Here is an 18,238-nt window from a genome sequence, read left to right on the forward strand (position 1 = left end):
TCCTGGACCTGCATTGCTTTGCACATTTTGTTCTTGGCAGTTTCCAACATTGCCTCAGGCCCTTATCGCCTTAAAAAATCAGATCATACAGTCATGGCCTTAGAGACTGCCCGATTGATATCTGAGCAGCCAAACAAACAGTAAATTTGAATAAAATTTGGCACCTCATTGCCTATTAGTGCTGCTAATTCTGAGAGGATAATTCACAGACATCAAGGTAAAGTGCATCTCCTGAGCATGCACAGGACAGAGTCTTCGGTTTTGCAAAAGGTTGGCAGGAACGGTTTGAGACCCTCATGAAGGACATTTTGCCCATTCCACATCCTGCATGCCCCAGCCTGTGCAGTCACAGGGATTTGATATCTCTGGCCACCACCAACCCAACAGGATTTGTCTGTGTATTTATACAGAAATACAAATGCTTGCAGGAAGAGGAGAGTGTTTCCCAGTGATCCTTAAACAAACACTGATGAAGCCAGGAGCTCCTGCAGCTCAGCTTCCACCAGCAGCACTGGAGCTCGTAGTGATGGTGTGCCGTGCTCAGAGGAAGATCGTGTTGCTGGGTGGCCATTTACTATGTAATTGTGATACAGTTCTTTAGATCTTCTCTAGTTGCTTTCTCCAAACTCACTTTCTGTGGTCATAGGAAATAATGCTGTGGTAGAGTGCACCTCCATTAAAATCTGATTTCAGTATCACCTTGAACCTCCCTGAATGTCCCATCCCTGTTTTGTTTTGGATGACCCTATTGCTCAGGCAGAAGGCAGGAAGGAGAGGGCTGCACAGACTGCTGCTGCTGGATGTGCCCTGAGCTAACTCATGTGCTGTTTGTCCCACAGAGCAGATGAAGTGGGTCCTAGCCTGTAGAAAACATGAGACATAACATTGCAGGGCAGGCTGTCTGGTGAGCAGATTTCATGCCTGGGTGACACCACCATGCACCCATACATAATTCCCTAACTGCTGTCCTTTGTAGGGTAGCACACCTGAGCTATAAAACTGCACCCAGGGCGTTAGAAGGAAAGTTAGTTCAGCTTCTCAGTTGCCACTGCAGACTTGAAGCAGCAAGCTCTCAGCCCAGCAGCTCAGAGAAACAGGCTATCTGGCAAGAGCAGCAACTGCACAGTGGTCTGGGGAGTCAAAAATGGGTGGTTTTTCCTTCAGCACTGCTTGTGTATTTATTGGCTTGATTGTAATCACAGCTGCCTTAAGTTGTAACTGATACTGCCCTCCCTGCAGCATAGATGATGTTCGCTTGGGTATCAGGTACTGCTGTCTGTGTTTGCTTTTGTTATCAACCACCATCACCAGGACTCTTTAAAAGACCAGCTCTGACCCAGACACAAAGGAGAAAAGAGAGATTCCAATTATCCTCTTCCCCATGGCTCTCCAGCTCTTTCCCATCACATAAACACCACTGAGAGCTGATTCTCCTAACTCAGCATGAAAATCTGTGTGGCACACCTGGCTCCCTTTGATCATGTATAATGTATCAAGGTGCATTCATCAAACCAGACACTCCCAATTAAACACACACTTCTAGGCACACAACCTCCATGTATCTCTAACCCATAAGCCTTCATGGCTTTGAGAAGTCTGGTGGCATGTCTAAAGCTAAGGAGGCCATCCTCAGCCACTGCCATGAGTGTAGTTGTAACTTTGAGAGTATCTGGCCTGTCTGGACCTAGAGTGGCCCCAGCAAAGTAAGACTGAGGGCCTAAAAAAGCAGGTCTTGTTGCTTTAGGGGCTGGTTCAGGGTTGTAGCCATGGAGAAGGGTGCCTCATTATGGGTTGTTCCCTAAATGTTAGCTTTAATGGCTTAGGAAGGGTATGTGATAATGGTGGCCAGACCACTTCTTCTTGAGACCTGAGAAGAGCATGTTGAGTTTGGGTGGTCCTTGATTCCAGGCTAGGTCATTCTTGGGGGAACTGCCAGAATATGCCCCTGCTAGGTAGTACCATGGAAAGGCTCATCTTAGGTGCAGTCATTGTAACTCGAGACCTTAAGGGAAAAAAAAAAAAAAGAAAAAAAAGATGGAGCTAAAGTTCAGAGAATGTATCAAGGGCAAGAAAATATGTGGAATACAATATTACAACCCGACAGGAAGTTCAGAAGTAAACCCAAGTATGCTTGGATACAGATTTAATTTAACTGTCCTGTAATGGTACCAGGGGACCGAGGCACATTGGTTACCTGTGATGACAGAGGTGTCTCCGCAGAGAACCCCCAATCCCACCCGGCCGGGCCAGGGGTGCGCTGCCGGCGGCTGCGGCGTTTGTGCAGCGCCCTGAAGGTCACCCCGCAAGGGCGGCGGCTGTCGCATGTGCAAGTCGTTTCCCTTCCGCCACAGGGGACGGGCAAGGCCCGCTGCCACCGGGAAGCCCCTGCCCGCCCCTCCCGCCTGGTGCTGCCAGGGCGCGGGCGGCGGAGCGCGGCGCCGGGCCGGGAGCGCTGTCGGCGCTCGTTATTCCGCAGCCGCGTTACACATGAGCTCGCCGGAGTGTGGCGGGCCCGGCGGAGCGGGGTGGGCGGCCACGCGAGGCGCCGGGAACAGGAGAGGGACGGTGCCCCGCAGCGCCCGGCCGAGCGGCTCTGCTGCGGGAGCAGGGACCGCAGGGAGCGGGCGGGGCGGGAATACCGGGAACGGGCGGGCACGTGCGCGGACCGGCGCGCGCACAGGTGTGCGGGTGCGCGCACACGCGCCCGCAGGTACAGCCAGGCAAGGGACGCGCGCCCCCACGGTAGCACGCACGCACCTGCCCGGCCCAGCAGGTCAGAGCTCCGGTGAGCGGCGGGCGGCCCGCGCCCACCCTTCCCCCCGGCGCCGGTGCCGGTGCCGCAGCCCCCCGCCCCCTCCGCGCCGCTCCCGCCGCCGGCGCGCCCCCACCGCGCCCCGCCCGCCCCGGGCCCCGCCCGCGGAGCGCTCGGCGGACCCGCATTGGCGGCGGCGCGGGCAGGGCGGAGCCCGCGGCGTATATGAAGGGGCGCTGCGCGGGGAGCGCGGCTGCTCCGCGCCCCGTGCCCTCCGCCGCGCTCCCCCTGCCGCTCCCGCGTCCCCCCGGCCGCCTCCCCCGCTCTGCCCCTTTGGGCCGGCGCCGCCGGGGCGGGCGCACCCATCCGCACCTTCCGGGGCCGCTCCGCCTGCTGAGGGCTGTAGGTCTCTGCGCGCCGCTCGCCCACCCCGCTGCTCGCTATGGCCCGCGGGAAGGCCAAGGACGGTGATGGCAACTGGAAGAAATTCATCTGGAACTCGGAGAAGAAGGAGCTGCTGGGCCGCACCGGGGGCAGCTGGTGTGAGTGCGGGGCCGGGGGGCGGCGTTGCGGCGGGCGCTGCAGCACGGCCCCGGCGCTCCGCCTCCGCCGGCTGCGGCGGGGCTGCGGCCGGGGCGGGGGGGGCTGGCAGCGGGGCGTCCCCCGGGGTGGGGGAGGCAGGGACGGGGTCCCCCAGCCCTCTCCCCTCGGTGTCCGCCGGGACCCCCGGGGGCGGCGAGCGCTGCCCCCCGAGTGCGGCTCCAGGTGGGTCCGGGGGTGAGGCGGGGTCGGGCCGACCTTGTCGAGGGCACCTCGTCCTTGGGTCTCCTTTATTTCCCCATGGCTGGCCCGGCCCGGGAGCATCGCCGTCGGGGGACCCTGACCTCCCAGCTCTCACCTGCCTTAGACCTTACAGAGATTTTTTTCTTTTTTCTGTTTTCTCTGGATAAATGAAACTAAGCGAGTTTTACTCCGCTGAGAAAGAGCAATTGACTTTTAATATCTCCGCAAGAAGGAAATGGCTCTATGTGCATTCCTCATAAATGCTTGTCCTGTATTCATTGCATTTAGCTTAAAGAGGCTTTTAATTTCTTTACGCTAATAGCAGCCTTCCAGTTGCTGCCAACCACAGCCGGTGTTGCCACCCTTGTGATGTTGAATTCAGCTCCTGTTGTAATGGATCGGCTCGGAGGTGCCACGTCCAGAGCCGGCAGCTCTGGCAGGTGGACTAGAGCAGGCTTCTGCCGTATCTTTACGTGAGCAGAATGGGGTTGTGGGTGCGCATGGAGAGGTATTTTCTGCTTCTGAGGCACCAGGCAACTGCGCAGCGCTTTAAACGCGGAGGCCGAACCAGGTCCTTTCCCAGAGTGTCCGTACCTATCTGCCTAGGACTGATTTCCATTTGCTGACTTGATCTGCAGGCTGACGATTAGATTCTTCTGTTCTAAGCGTACCTGTTGCAAGAAGCTTTTTCCTTCAACCCCGTGGTGCTCGATTTCTAGACCCACTGTGTATTTTCTGAGACCTTGGAGTGGTTTTGACCTTTAAGGTGTCTTTGGCGTTTAGAGCATCCTGGCTGGCAACCTGATTAAATAAGCTACCTCCCAGCGTTTGCCTTTTGATGTTACAAAACTCAAAGGCATGAGGCTGCAGACAACAGCATTAGTGTTTGGTTTGTTACAACAGCACCTCCTATGACCGTGCTCTGGAAAAAATTTCCACACGTCCCTGACGTCACGGCCATTTGCTTTACGCTGCCTGGATACCAAAGAGTGCTTTAACTCCTGGAGCCCCACGTTACTGCACCCAGCTCTGCCCTCCAGCCCTGGCTACCTCTGGTGCACTCGAGGAAGACAAGAGGATGGAATGCCTTTCTGATAGTGTCCCTCAGCATCTGTTTCTCTGGGTGGCCCTCCTGTTTGCCTGTCTTTCATAGACTTAGAACAACCAGATGCCAGCTTTCATTGTGAGCCTTCTCTAATGATGTAGGTTTGGTTTTTTTTTGATGGAGCTGGGGAGTAAGGAGGAATATTTCCACCCACTACTTACTCCCCTTCTCTGGTATCTCATCACTTCAAGTCCTTCAGATAAACTACATCTGTTTTGTTTGCGATTAGATGAGGACAGTCTGAGGTATCAAGTAGGCTCACTCTCAAGTTGTCTTTGGCTTCTGCCTGTCCCTGCAGCCTGATGAGCAATACAGTTGCCTGGCATGGACTGGCCTACCCTTGTAGGTGGCCTGGTGGTGTGTAGTACAGCATGTTACCCTGCAGCTAATTTGTTCAGATAATCCTTGTAAACTGGTAACCGATACCCAGAGCTGGGCTGCAGCTCCGTTCTTCCCAGTCCCTCCTCAAGATGGTTCTAGATGACGCTCCTTTTAGACTGAAACTGTGTTTAGTCTTTCATTGTTATATAATTCACTAATTAGTATGAGCAGTGCAAGAGTGTCTTTGTAGGTACACAAGCCTGGTAAATGTGCAGAATTTTGACACCTTAAGCGTAATTTCCTACATTTGAGATGGAGTACTAAAGTTAATTTGGCCTGAACTCTTTACCCATTGTCTTTTTTTTCGATGTGATGGCCTGAACTACTAGACAGATCAGGCTTTACAATGACTTGTAAACGTGAATGAAACACTTACTGGTACTGCTCCTGGAAATAGCTTTGAGCCCAGAGCTATGTGGAATGAGTATCCTTCAAGCACACCCATGCTTGCTGTGGGGCACTTGGATCACTGACCCTGGCAAGTGCAGGGGCCTATGGTGGTGGTGCTGGGTCAGCCAAGGGATCCTTGAAGGTGTGGGGGAACATGGTTTAGTCTTTATGTTTTATAAGCCCAAACCCTGATTCACAGATTCATTCAGGGGCTCATGTTTCCCCACCACCAAACAACTGGAGTGCCTTACATTTCCTGTCCGCATCAAGGCATAATCTCAATGTTAAATAGATGTCTTTGCAACATCTGAATTTTGTGTGCTGGGCACCTCCTTGCAAGTGGCAAAGGTTGGAAGTACTGTCCTGAAACATAACTGCCATGAGGGCTTGATTTGATTCCTCTTTATTTGCTTTCTCTTGCAGTTAAGATCCTCCTCTTCTATGTCATCTTCTACGGTTGCCTGGCAGGTATATTCATCGGGACCATCCAAGTGATGTTGCTCACTGTCAGTGAATTTGAGCCCAAATACCAGGATCGAGTGGCACCTCCAGGTAACTAAATAGGAGGCCCGTGTTTGACTTCATGCGAGCGTTCTGGGAAGGCGGGGTTGGTTACTCACCTCAAGAAGGAGGATGAAATAAGCGTGTTGTTGCTGCAACACATATTTGTAGGGGGTGGGTATGTTCTCAGCCTTCTGTGTTAACAGTACTGGGGCTTGAAGAAAATCCTGCTAGAATTAAAGGTTGCATCACAGGAAAACCATCTCTCTGAGAGGAACTTAAACCTGCTTTCGTTTTCCCTTCCCCTAAGCTGAAGGGATGGGGTTAGGCTAAAAGGCTTCACTTTTGGAAACAGGCTGTACGAGGAAGCTGAGTTCGGTTTTTCTTTCTTCAGAACCACTCTGTTCACATGGGTAAGTGAAGGGATAAAGATAAAATGTTGGCTCTGTCAGTGGAAGCGGCGTACCATACCAGTTCTGGGAGTGCTCATGGAATTGTTTTATCCAACACCACAGTACCCTGTGTTCTAGAAATGCTGTGGCACTCACTAGTGGGAATTGCAGCTGATTGGCGTGGGAGGTGAAGGGAGGGTTGGGTGGGTCTGGTAGCTGCTGATGTGTGACCTGTCCTCACAGACATAGAAATCTCTGCTCAAAATGATGCCTGAGCAGTGCCTGTGGCCAGCTGGCCTTGGCTGGGGCAGCAGGAGCACGTGGCCCTTGCCGCAGGTGCGCGCTCCGCCTGCCCGGGCTGCGCTATCCGAGTCCCGCCGCAGCCGGCGGCTGGAGCGCAGGGGGAGCTGCGCCACTGCTGCCTTCCCACATTGCCAGTGACCTTGAGGCTGCCTGGCACTGGGCATCCTAACGATCCGGCTCCAGTTGCTCTGTGAAACAGTTCAGAAGCTTTTAATAACAGTGGTATTTAAGTGACAATTGTGACACTGATGGCTTGTAGCTACACGAGTTGGCCCTGATGCTGAGCTGTCTTGCAGCCCCACTGCCTGTAGTGCTGTGCTATGAATCCCTGCCCTAAACACAGGGAATGTCACTGTCACCAAATGGTGCTACAGCTCAGCTAAGTTATCTTTTCCAGATCACTGAGTTTCTACCAACATGCTTTAAACACAGAATAGAGGCTGGAACTCCTGTGTTAGTGTGTTATACTTCTTCATGTGCCACCACCATGGCCGGGGCAAATGCTGACTTAAGCACTGAAAGCAGCTCTTTTAATCTCTGCAGTGGGCCCTGACATTTGCAGGAAAGACTGTCAGTGATACTGCCCAGAGCCATTGGCTGCATCTGAAAAGCCAGCATGGCTAATGCTGGGGTAATTGTTACTCAGTAATGTGTTTTTCCCCTTCATGAAATAATTAGCAAAGGCACCCATGGATCTGAGGTCTCACCCAGATAGCCCTGCTGTTCAGCCAGATGTCACATAATTACCTGTTCTAGGTAAACTGATTGCTTTCTATGAAACAGCAGTTTATGATTCCAAATTCAAAGCAACTCTGGTAAGATTTTTGTGAAAGACTTCAGCCTGCAGAGGATTTTTATAAATATGTTAATTGCATAGTGCACCAGTTATTCTGGGGCTTCTTTTTTTTTTTTTTTTTTTTTTTTTGACAAAGAAAAGGAATTTAATTTCAAGACACTCTTATAGTGTGTACTGCAGAAATCAAAATGGAGGAACAATGACTAGTTTGTCAGGAATCTTTTGTAATGGGTATTGAAATCAAGAGGAACAAAATCCACCTTCTTGAATGTGTGGGACAGTGGGGAGCCAGTAAACAAGGGATTTGAACCAAGCTGCAATGACATATGCATAAAACTTCAAAGAAATAATTAGTAAATAGAGCATGATCCTTTGCAGAGCATCACTTGACAGCACTTCCTACAGATGTGGACAAGCTGGTGTAGGGCATGGCGGAGGGTGGCACTTGGTATCCAGTACATTTCTTGTCCTGTAGCACAGCAGCCGCGAAACTGCAAGTCCAAAATTGCCCTTTAATGCAGGCTTTCAGAGACACTGACAGGGAGTGATTGGCTGCACTGCTGTTTGGGGGGTCAGCAATCCCTGTGTTCTCTGGCTGTGCAGGATTCTCTCCAGTGCTGCAAGCACAGCTGCTGTTCTGTCAAGGAACACGTGTGGTGAGCACCAAACTTGAACTTTCTGTGGTCTGAGACACCTGCAAATGATGAGCTATATAAAGTAGGATGTTGTGCAAATCTAATTCCTGGTTCTTGTGGGAAAACTTGTGAGCCAAGTAAATGTACTGGCAGCTTGATAAAGCCCTGGATTTTCTAGGGAGCCAGAAAAGCTGATTTTATTCTTGTTACAGTGTTCTGTCCTTCTTGGGCAAATCACTGTTGTTGTCAGCTCAGAATGGTTTGAGAAAGGGCAAACTAACTTGCCTTCGGGATTTGCAAGAGAAAATGCTGTAGAGGCTGCTATAATATCATTCTTGTTCTGAAATACAACAGATTTCATAACAGCAGCAGAACCTACAGGGTGTTGTATTGAGTTATTGACATGGATATAACATTGCAAGCCATAAAGTGCTATTTTTGTAGCCAAGTGTCATTAATATGGTAATTGGTTTCTGCATTGAACACAACAGGAATGTTATACAGGGCTTCAGGGCAAGCTGAGTATTGTACCTTTCCATTACACTATTTTTTTCTTTCTTTTGTCTTGTGGTGGGGGAAGGGACAGTGCAGTTCACCTGCCCATCAGCCCTGCCATTGCGACAGCCCCAGCTCCCGGTTTCACTTGTGCTGCAGGCTCCGACTCTGCTTTGAACACAGACGACTTGCCCTGCGGCTAGTGAAGGATTGAGGATATTGCCTCTTGGGAAGCATCCCTAAAAAATAATGCTTCATTCTCCCCTTCCCCACTCCAATAAAATTGGGCTGTGCCTCCTGCCATCTTGTGGTGTGCATCCCGTGGAACAGCATTCCCTCACAGGCGGGCTGAGGGGACAGAGCTCACGGCAGCCTGAGGCAGAGCTTTGGAAGTGGTGGCTGGAAGGAAGAGTCCCTGCTCCAGCCAGGGGATTCCAGGTGTTCCTGCTTTGCTCTGCTGGGCAGTGAGTGCATCATAGAAAGGCTGCTTTGGTGTGTTCCCCACTTGGCTGATTTAGCTTGGACAGCAGCAGCAAGGTGGCAGAGAGACTTCAAAGGAGAGTGTGCTGCCTCCGGGGAGGTTGCAGCTCTTTGCTTCTCTCATCTCAGCAGCACCTGTGCTTGGGAAAATCTCAGTCTCCAGGATGTTGCAGCCAAGCAGGTTTTGCTACATTTGCAGAAAACTCACACCTGTTTTTTGCACTTTGGGGGTGAGGTTGACTGCAAGCTTGGAAGGACATTGTTTGATATGGTGCCTTTTAAAATCTATCCTCACATAGTGAGCTGGGGGAGGGTGTAGTGATCACTCAATTTGTTGTCTGTGTCACCTCTGGAGTTTTTATACCCATTTGGAACAAAGATTACATGGTACTTGGAAATGAGCATGGTGTGATGGAGCAAGAGTGGTTACTACGGCCTTATACAACTGTTCCTAATAATAAGCCTGACTTCCCACTTATAGTTTCTTCCTCTTTACCCTCAGGATACTTCTCCTGAAGTCTTGCTATTGCAGCTTAGAATGATAAAATCTATGTGGAAAACTGCTTTTAAATGAACTTGAATAAATAGAATTTTAATCTGCAGTGGCATTTTGGAAGTGGAACTGTAGCTGAAGAAAAGAACTCAAATGACTTTGCATGGGTTTCTTTTGGTGTTTGATGTCCTTGTATAGTCACAGCCAACAAAAGGTGGTGTCCATTACCAACTCAAGGCGTTGCTCATCATTTATGTGGACAGTGTCAGCCAAGTGAAGATGAGTCTCATTTCCTAACAAGGCACTCTGAAGTGCCAGTTGTGGCAATTTTCTAATTTGTCATTATTTTAGCATTGAGATACTTCATTCTTTCGTGTGGAAAGAACAGCATAACATGGGACACCATGGTGCATCTCTGTTGTAATAGCTTGAGATGCAGAGCTGTGTCATACAGATTATAGTCAGAGGATAGGGAGAGGGTTGTTAGACTTCTGGCTCTGAAAGCACCTGTGGGTTTTTTTTCTTTTCCCCCATAGGACTTGCTCATGAATGGCTTCCTCCTGTGCATGCAGCCCCTAAAAGCTTCATTTATGCCAGCCACACACTTCCTTGGGTGTAGCAATACATGCCAGGGAGTACTGCAAGGGCTCAAGTTTTAAGCACTTTTTCTCGTCCTGCTTGCTTAAGTTGCCAGGTGGGGGTGAGAGAATGTTCCAGAAATGTTAGTGTTCTGCAGAGGTTACCTTCTGCCATTGTACAAGCATGCTTGGTTTTCCACACAAGATTGCTTAAGGTTTCAGTGATAGTGCTGCTCTGCTAATGCCACTGCAGCTTTTGGTTTGGCTATGGGATGTACAGAAGGAAATGATACAGGGCTTAGGGCTTTGCGTCCAGTCAGTTGCAGGCATGTGAGAATGGAGGTTATGGTAGAAGCCAGTAACACAGTTTTTTAATTAGGATAAAGGTATTTTTCATTACAAGTCTTTAATATTCATAAAGATTGTCTTTCTTACTTTGTAAGTGGGAAGATTGATCTCCACTTTGCTCCTATCCTAAACAAAGCAACCACTCGTGTGCCAAAGTCTGGTCTAGTCTGGTTCATCCATCCACCTGGAAATGCTGCCAGTCAGGCAGAAAACTTGGGCCATGGGCTACCTGGCAGGAACAGTGGTTCCTTTGTGCTGGCTGCTGGAACAGCTGCTGGACGTACTGCCTGGGCTTCATGGCAGTTGTGTGGAGATGTACAAGACAGGGATGCTTTGGGATGGCAGTCTGTTCTCCAGCCAAGTCACTTGTCTGATGGGCAGAGGGTTGGCTTTGGACTTCATCTATCAGTGGCCAGGGTCTCTTAAAGAGAGAGCAGGAATATTGCTGACCTTCACATCACCTTTGCCAGGCCTGTGTGGGTGCCCTATGTGTTACCTTGGCCAAGACAAGAAACAGATGGGGAGATCCTGAGCAAAACTGATGTCCCTTGCCTGACTGGAACTTAACAAGCCTGGCCACGTTTCCTTGATTTTTTTTTTTTCTTTTTTTGTATTTACACACTTGAATATGTATTTGAATATGGATGTATACACCTGTAACTTGAACTCTGGAAAAGATAGACCCAGGAGAGGACCTAAGGCCTGGCCTGCCTCTGCTGCAATTCCAGACAGCCACTTCAGGTGACTGAGTCTGTTCTTCCCAGCTGAGTGGTAACGTGAGAAGGGCTTGGCAGGATGGGTTTGAAGTCCCTTACTAAAATGGCAACTGGCATATTTTTTCTATATATAAACTGTTTGTGAAGCAAGAAGATGAGTAATTGCTCAAAAAAGGGCTGAAAGCCACTGACTTTGGAGGGTAGGATGTCATTCTGCTAGAGGAATAGAGAATTGCTGCTAAACTTGTAAACTCATCCTGGTCTGTTTGTAGCAGAGGGAATTTTGAGCAGTTAAAAGCTGCTTCAGGAATTAAACTTGAAACACCGGAGCTCCTTGCTGGACTTCTCTTTGGTGACCAGGAGCTGTGTTTAGGGGAACAAAGGTAATCTTTGTCCTAGGTTACAAATTCCAAGTTAGTGGGTAGTGGCAGGGGGGTGGGGGGAGTGGTCAGTTGGTCTGTGGAGGGACTGAGCAGAAGCACTCAAGTGGCTTTGGAAAAATTGCTGGAGTCACAAGCTCTTGTGGGTTGGGGCCAGCTGCCTAAGCTGCCTGAGTTTTGCACCAGAGGAGCTTCTTGGCAACAGGCCTGTTCTGAAAGGTGTCAAAGCAAACGCTGCTCCCTTGCTCATTTTCTTTATCTTGCTAAAATGAAGAGGACAAACTGAACTGAAGTCAGGCTCTTAATAATTACAGTTGCTGCCACAAAAGCAGTATGAACTTGGTTCCTCTTACTTGAATTAAAGTGTTAGCCATGCAGTAATACTTTCAATTAAAATGTGACCTAAACATTGCATAGGAGCAACTATTTCCAAGTTCCACAATGAAGAGCAAAGGAAGACTGTGCTTTTCATTATCTGTAGGCATTTCTTATTTGTAGTCTCTTCTCCATGCATCATTATTATAGTTTAAATCTGAGCTGGTTTGCACATCCCAGAATCTGGAGAGTCTTTTAAACAATTCTTCTATTTGGTGGCATTTCCTACTCACCTTCTTGGTGATGAACTGCTGATAAAATCATCTTCTGAGCTGTCTTACAGTCAGAAATACCCAATTAGGCAGTGAAAAGAGAGGAGGCAGTACTCAGGCAGCTGAATTTACTAAGGGAGAAAATGTCTCCTGCCCTGCATCCACAGGGGAGACACACAAAGGCCACATGGATTCCAGCTGGCAGAGCGTGACCAGACTTGGGAAACCTCTTGTCTTTGTTGCAGGAGCTCACGAGTGTAGAGCTGTGCCGTATCCTAAACACAGAGTTTGCAGACACTGAAGGCAGCCTGTTAGGGATACTTATGTTCTGTGTCCTTCTGTCCTCGAGGAGGGGGCAGAAGAGAACAGTGGACCTGTGGTTGGTGCTTTTTTTTTGAAGGAAGGCTAGACTTTGTAGCCTCACTTCTCCATTTTGTGATTTTTGTCTTTTTGCCTGACACAAACACTGTGATTTAAGACTGTTGCTGGAAAGAGGAGAACCTCTCCTTCAGTGAGCTTAAGCTGCTTTGTCAAAGTTCTTAAGTCTGAAAAACAGAGATTATTATTAGGAGTTAAGTTCTTGGTATCACCTGGAGGCTGTACAGCTTTGAGGTGTACTTAATGTTTTCTCCCTGATTTTGCTGTTCTTAGGACTGACTCAAGTTCCCCAGGTTCAAAAGACAGAAATTTCCTTTACTGCCTCTGATCCCAGAAGTTATGAACCCTATGTGAGGAACCTGGATAATTTCTTAAGGGACTATAGTGATGAGCAACAAACTGAGAACATCGTGTTTCAGGACTGTGGAGGTAAGTCTTGATTGTTTCCTACAGCTGAGGACTGAATGATGGCTCTGTCAGGTCTACCAGAAGCTGAGGTTGAGCAGTGGTGGTCTTGGTTTTGAGCTGTTCCAGCAGCATGTGTGTTAACTGACTGCTCATTAATTTAATTTGGGCAGACCCCACTGGGCCATACTTAGCAGCTTACTGGAGGGTTGGGAACCCCCACGTTTTGCTTGGAGAACTCACTCTTCATCTGACTCTGAAGATGGCACTGACCTTGTTCTCTCTGAGAGCCACAGGGGTTTTACTGCTCACTTTGCTAAAGCTAGTGTTGGTCCTCTTTGTGCCATGCAGTCAGACATCTGGGAGGTGTTTACCCTTAATAGGTTATTTGTAATCATGTGAATGAGACTGTCACCTCATAATACACCTGTATCAAATCTGAGGGAAACCCACTTGTAAAAGCTGCCGAGAAAAAAATGGTCTCTGAGCCAGATGATTCTGGAAGAAATCTGTTATAAAACAAATTGCTGGTCTGGGAGCAGCCCTGTGTTGGGGGGTGGCTGGGTGTCAGTCTGTGGAGCGCCTCAACTGCCCTGGTGAGGGAAATCCCACCTGCCCAGGGAAGTGTAAGGGACACACACAAGATGCCAATGCATGTGGTTGTTTTCCTTCCCCTGCTGTGACAGACACACCCACTGAATACAAAGAGAGAGGACCATATAATGATGCCCAGGGCCAGAAGAAAGTCTGCAAATTCAAACGTGAATGGCTGGACAACTGTTCTGGACTAAATGATCCCACCTATGGCTACAAGGATGGCAAACCATGCATCCTTGTGAAGCTCAACAGAATCATTGGCTTCAAACCTCAGGCAAGTATCTTTCTTCCCTTCTTAGCAGATGCTACCGATCAGGAGGAAGGGTTGGCTGCATATTTGCTGTGCCTGTTTTTTGGTCTCTGGAAAGAGATACTCTTGCTGCAGAGGATAAACTGTGATACAATTTGACTAATTTGCTTCAAAAATTCTTTTACTTGGAAAGCAGTGAAAGGTGTGCACTGCAAGTTGGTAACAAGTAGCACTGAACCTCACAGTGCAACCTCCCGGTTATTTATCTGGTAATTTCTGAGTCTGCTATTGGAGTTGCCATAAAGGGGCATTTTCTTCAAATGATAAATTCCAGTTTAAATTCCTGTATGCTTCCAAGGCACCATCCCAGACCAACACTGTCTAGTAACATTAGTATATTTCATCATGCCCTGACCCACTCAATTCTTTTCCTCAGGCAGTGCAGTCTTGTCTGCCTTGCCATAACTGCTTAATTAATTTATGAAATGCTAATATTAAATACCAGAGTGAAACACAGGCTCGAAAGAGTAAACTACATTTGAAAGTTAGGCACAGCTGCAAGAAAGGTGAGGAGGTCTTTAGTTAATTTATTGTAGTTTTCCAGAGGCTTTGCTTTGCCCTTCACCTGAAGGGAAGTCTGCAGTAATGCTGAAGGGTGTTAATCTGGGTATTCATGGCTTTTCCTTCTGTTTTTTTTTTTTCCCCAGTGCATTAAAATGCTAAAAATTTCTTTTAAGAATTCAGTGGCAAAACATGTGCTGTTGAATAAGGTGGTGTGCAAAACCTGCCACTCTTGTCTTTTGGATGGAGAACAGTGCAAAAGGTGTTCTAGGCCACCTTCACTCCCATCTGTCACGGCACTTGAGGATGGGAATTGGTGCTGTCTAATGAGTCCTGAAGAATGTTTTCCTTCAAAGAGAGCTTGTCCTGTGCTACAAAAATGGACAAACTTTTGGTTTATCTGATTTGTGGTGGAAACATTTTAGCAGAATGTACTGTGGTGGCTGTAGGGTGACATGAGATGTGCGTGTTTGATGTCTGGGAAAGAGAAGGGTTTGGTGTGTTCCTCTCTTTTTTTGCAGTGGAGCTCTGGAGACCTCCAAGACTGCATTAGACAGCAGGGTCTGGTCACGGAATGACTTTGCAGATTTCATTTAGAAACAATGCATCCAAGGCAGAATTTATTTGTGGTTCCACACTCCAGCAGAGACCCCATAGTTCTTGCATTGGGAAAAATGTTTGTAGAGCAGATCTGAAACTGCAGTGTTGTCAAACAATACCGCTGCACTTTAAAAGACCAAAGACCAGCTGGGTCAGTGGTTGGACTATGAGAGTTGGCACTCGCACCTTTCTCTGATATACCCAGAGCTTTTGTCCTTCCTTGTTGGTGGTGAAATTCAGCAGTGTCAGGGTGAGACTGCCACACTTTGTTCTTTCCTGTGCACTTCCAGTCCTGATTACACGCACCTGGCAGGCAGGTGGCAAATCCTGCACCAGTGCAATCCTGCCACTGCCTGAGCTTGCAAAAACAAGCTCTGCTAGCTATAGACACTGCTATGAAACACTTTCCCCAGGGGCACCATGGAACTAAACCCAGCCTGACCTGCTTGTATCCACAGCAGGTGAAGCTGTAAGAACAGCTAGCAGTTCTGCTTGGGTCAAGTTCCCCTGCTTCCAGTTATGCTACACTACTTGTCTGTCCCAAGAACCACTGAGAGCTGTTGCCTCAGAACTGTGCTTATTAGAGATTCCAGTTAACGGTGTGTGTTCAGTACTGCTGATCTTTGTTGCTGCAAAGGTGCTCCAGTCTGCAGAGGAGTGTCCAGCGTGTAATATCCCCTTGTTCTGGATTTCTTCTAGGCTCCAGCCAATGAAAGCCTCCCTCCTGAGATTATGGCAAAATACAACCCAAATCTCATCCCTGTCCACTGTGTTGCCAAGGTGAGTTGGAAATGTAACAGAGCAGAGTTGGGAAGCTGCAGGGGATGACTAAGCCTTTGTCCAAGTGTAGTTATCTCCTTGCCAGCCATTCCATAGACTAATGGAGTGGTTCTTACTTGGGATAACAGTAGTTTCTCAAAGCCCTGCCCTGCTGATGGATGAGTTAGTGCTACCTCCACAGACTGGGGTAAAAGCAGGGCAAGATAGTTAAAGGTATCTTCAAAAGTAGCCATTTGGCTTCCAAGTGCTGTGCTGGAGCAAAAAAATAAGGCCTCCATGGAAGATATTTCATACTAGGCATGTGCAAAGCAGATGAGAAACAGCAAAGTTTCTGTAGCCAAGGCCTGTGCAATTGTACCATAGGATGCCCTGGTGGTTTCTAACTGTGTAAGTGGCTGAGGCTTTAAATTAGGCAAAGCCCTTTTCCTGGCTGATGTGCGCTGACATGTCCTGTAGACCACTGGTGGCTCTTGTCACAGTGGGAACCAGCACTGACCAAACGGGAGGTCACAGTCTCGCTGACAATCAGCTGCTGACACAGCTGAGGGCTGCCAAAGTTTGGGTGGTTGTCTGTCATTGCCTGTGCCTCCTCTTCCCCCTGCAGCGAGAGGAAGATGCAGACAAGATCGGCACGGTGGAGTACTTCGGGATGGGTGGCTATCCCGGCTTCGGGCTGCAGTACTACCCCTACTACGGGAAGCTGCTGCAGCCGCGCTACCTGCAGCCGCTGGTGGCCGTGCAGTTCACCAACCTGACCTACGACGTGGAGGTGCGCGTGGAGTGCAGGGCCTACGGGCAGAACATCGTCTACAGCGACAAGGACCGCTTCCAGGGACGCTTTGATATTAAATTCGACATAAAAAGCAGCTGATCGTAAGCACAACTCTCTTCTTCCCCCCTCCTCCTTCTCCTAGCCATTTAAAAAGGTTAAAAAAAAAAAAAGAACAAAAAAGAAAACCTACTAGTCTTGAACAAACTGTCATACGTATGGGACCTACACGTAATCTATATGCTTTACACTAGCTTTCTGCATTTACTAGGTTAGAATGTAAACAAAGTGTAGCAATAGCGACAAATATTTATTCTACTGTAAATGACAAAAGAAAACAAAATTGAGCCTTGGGACATGCCCATTTTTACTGTAAATTATGATTCCATAACTGACTTGTAGTAAGCAGTGTTTCTGGCCCCTAAGTATTGCTGCCTTGTGTATTTTATTTAGTGTACAGTACTATAGGTGCATACTCTGGTCATTTTTCAAGCCATGTATTGTATCTGTTTTCTACTTCTTGTGAGCAAAGACTTTTGCTGTCCAAGGTGTAAATACTCAATGGGACTAGAACTGGCATGAAACCTCATTATTTTGTTCCTTTTCAAAGAAAGGCCCACCTGTGAGATGATATTTAACAGCACTCCATAAGGCTTCTGGCTTTTTTGTGATGTTAGGGTATTTTATTTGGAGGGGTGGCAGGGAAACTAACTTAAGTGAAGTCAAAGAGAATAGGTGATTGTGTACTGTGCTTTGTAGTGAATGCTGTCTCTCTCTCCACCTCTTCCCTTATCCTCCAGTATGTTGTGTGAGAGACTGGGTCAGGCTATCACTCTCCTCAGTGATAGGCATAACTCTGCTTTGTATATTTTCTTTTCTCTTTTTTTTTTTTTTCCTGCTGAAGGCATCGCACACTGTGGTGCTAATGTCTTTATTGAATGTTTTAGCCATTTTCATGGTGGAAGAATTTTATATTTATGCAGTTGTACAATTTTATTTTTTCTGCAAGAAAGTGTAATGTATGAAATAAACCAAAGTCACATGTTTGAAAATAAATCTTTATTTTAAACTTTATAAAAGCAATGCAGTACCCCATAGAATGGTGTTAAATGTTGTCTAAAGTGCAAAACTCTATGTTCTAACATGTAATAATAGCCAGGAGTACAGTGCTCTTGTTGATCTTGTATTTCAGTCAGGTTGAAACATTGGACAAATAAATGAATGAACACACAGTTCTGTGTGCGTGTCTGTTGCAGTGGGTAAGGATGGAGCCTGTTAGTTGTCCAGAATCTTGAAGAAGTACTGCACCTATTTCAAACAGAAAATGGATCATTATCATTCCCAGACAGTCTCAGCACACGGGAGTTGAAATGATTGAAACATTTGAAACGTTGAACTGTTACACATCAGTGCTGGGGTCTGTTCATTACTTGTTTTCCCTCCCCCTACCCCGCATGAGACACTGCTGTGAACACCTGCCTGTGCTGGTCAGGATCCCCACAAGTCTCTTCCCACTTACTGCACACTCTCCACCTCTGGAGGCACAGGCTCTGTGTTCCAGATAAAACTGTCCATCCTCAGTGCAGGTTAAAGCTTCCAGCAGCCAGAAGGGAGGCTGCATCCTGAAGCCACAAGAGTTTTAGGGCAGCCACTTGCTCTGTGTTACTGCTGAGCCAGTGGCCAGGGCTGAGGGTAGGCTCTGCCTGCTGGGGCTGCTCAGAAATGACAAAATGTGGCAGCTGGCTCTGTGCAGGAGTCAGGCTCACTATGTGCTGCATGACGC

General features: G+C 48.2%; 2 protein-coding genes and 1 long non-coding RNA gene across 4 annotated transcripts in view; 2 read left to right on the forward strand and 1 right to left on the reverse strand.

Moving 5' to 3' along the window:
- Nucleotides 1–3,049: 3,049 nt before the first annotated feature.
- On the forward strand, nucleotides 3,050–17,687 carry ATP1B1 (ATPase Na+/K+ transporting subunit beta 1). Its single transcript, XM_063148294.1, has 6 exons — nucleotides 3,050–3,294; nucleotides 5,835–5,963; nucleotides 12,767–12,922; nucleotides 13,585–13,769; nucleotides 15,606–15,686; nucleotides 16,291–17,687. Exons 1-6 carry the CDS (start codon nucleotides 3,195–3,197, stop codon nucleotides 16,555–16,557), a joined length of 918 nt encoding a protein of 305 aa, XP_063004364.1. The 5' UTR covers nucleotides 3,050–3,194; the 3' UTR covers nucleotides 16,558–17,687.
- On the forward strand, nucleotides 5,974–8,836 carry LOC134414134 (uncharacterized). Its single transcript, XR_010026672.1, has 2 exons — nucleotides 5,974–6,325; nucleotides 8,619–8,836. It is a non-coding gene; the product is annotated as an uncharacterized LOC134414134 (long non-coding RNA).
- NME7 (NME/NM23 family member 7) overlaps nucleotides 17,324–18,238 on the reverse strand; it is an 88,835-nt gene continuing 87,920 nt past the window's right edge. For both annotated transcript variants that reach the window (XM_063148292.1, XM_063148293.1), the window contains exon 12: nucleotides 17,324–17,763. In XM_063148292.1, coding sequence (XP_063004362.1) covers nucleotides 17,731–17,763 — 33 coding nt within the window. In that variant the 3' untranslated portion in view covers nucleotides 17,324–17,730. The remainder of the gene's footprint in view (nucleotides 17,764–18,238) is intronic.

This window comes from Melospiza melodia, chromosome 2 (genome assembly GCF_035770615.1).
Source record: "Melospiza melodia melodia isolate bMelMel2 chromosome 2, bMelMel2.pri, whole genome shotgun sequence".
Classification (NCBI taxonomy): domain Eukaryota; kingdom Metazoa; phylum Chordata; class Aves; order Passeriformes; family Passerellidae; genus Melospiza; species Melospiza melodia.

Excerpts from the sequence above, each read along its gene's own strand:
- ATP1B1 (XM_063148294.1), top strand. The coding sequence starts at position 3,195 with ATGGCCCGCGGGAAGGCCAAGGACGGTGATGGCAACTGGAAGAAATTC. Across the intron at positions 3,295-5,834 it reads CCGCACCGGGGGCAGCTGGT|TTAAGATCCTCCTCTTCTAT; the intron begins GTGAGTGCGGGG and ends TTTCTCTTGCAG. Across the intron at positions 15,687-16,290 it reads CTGTCCACTGTGTTGCCAAG|CGAGAGGAAGATGCAGACAA; the intron begins GTGAGTTGGAAA and ends TTCCCCCTGCAG.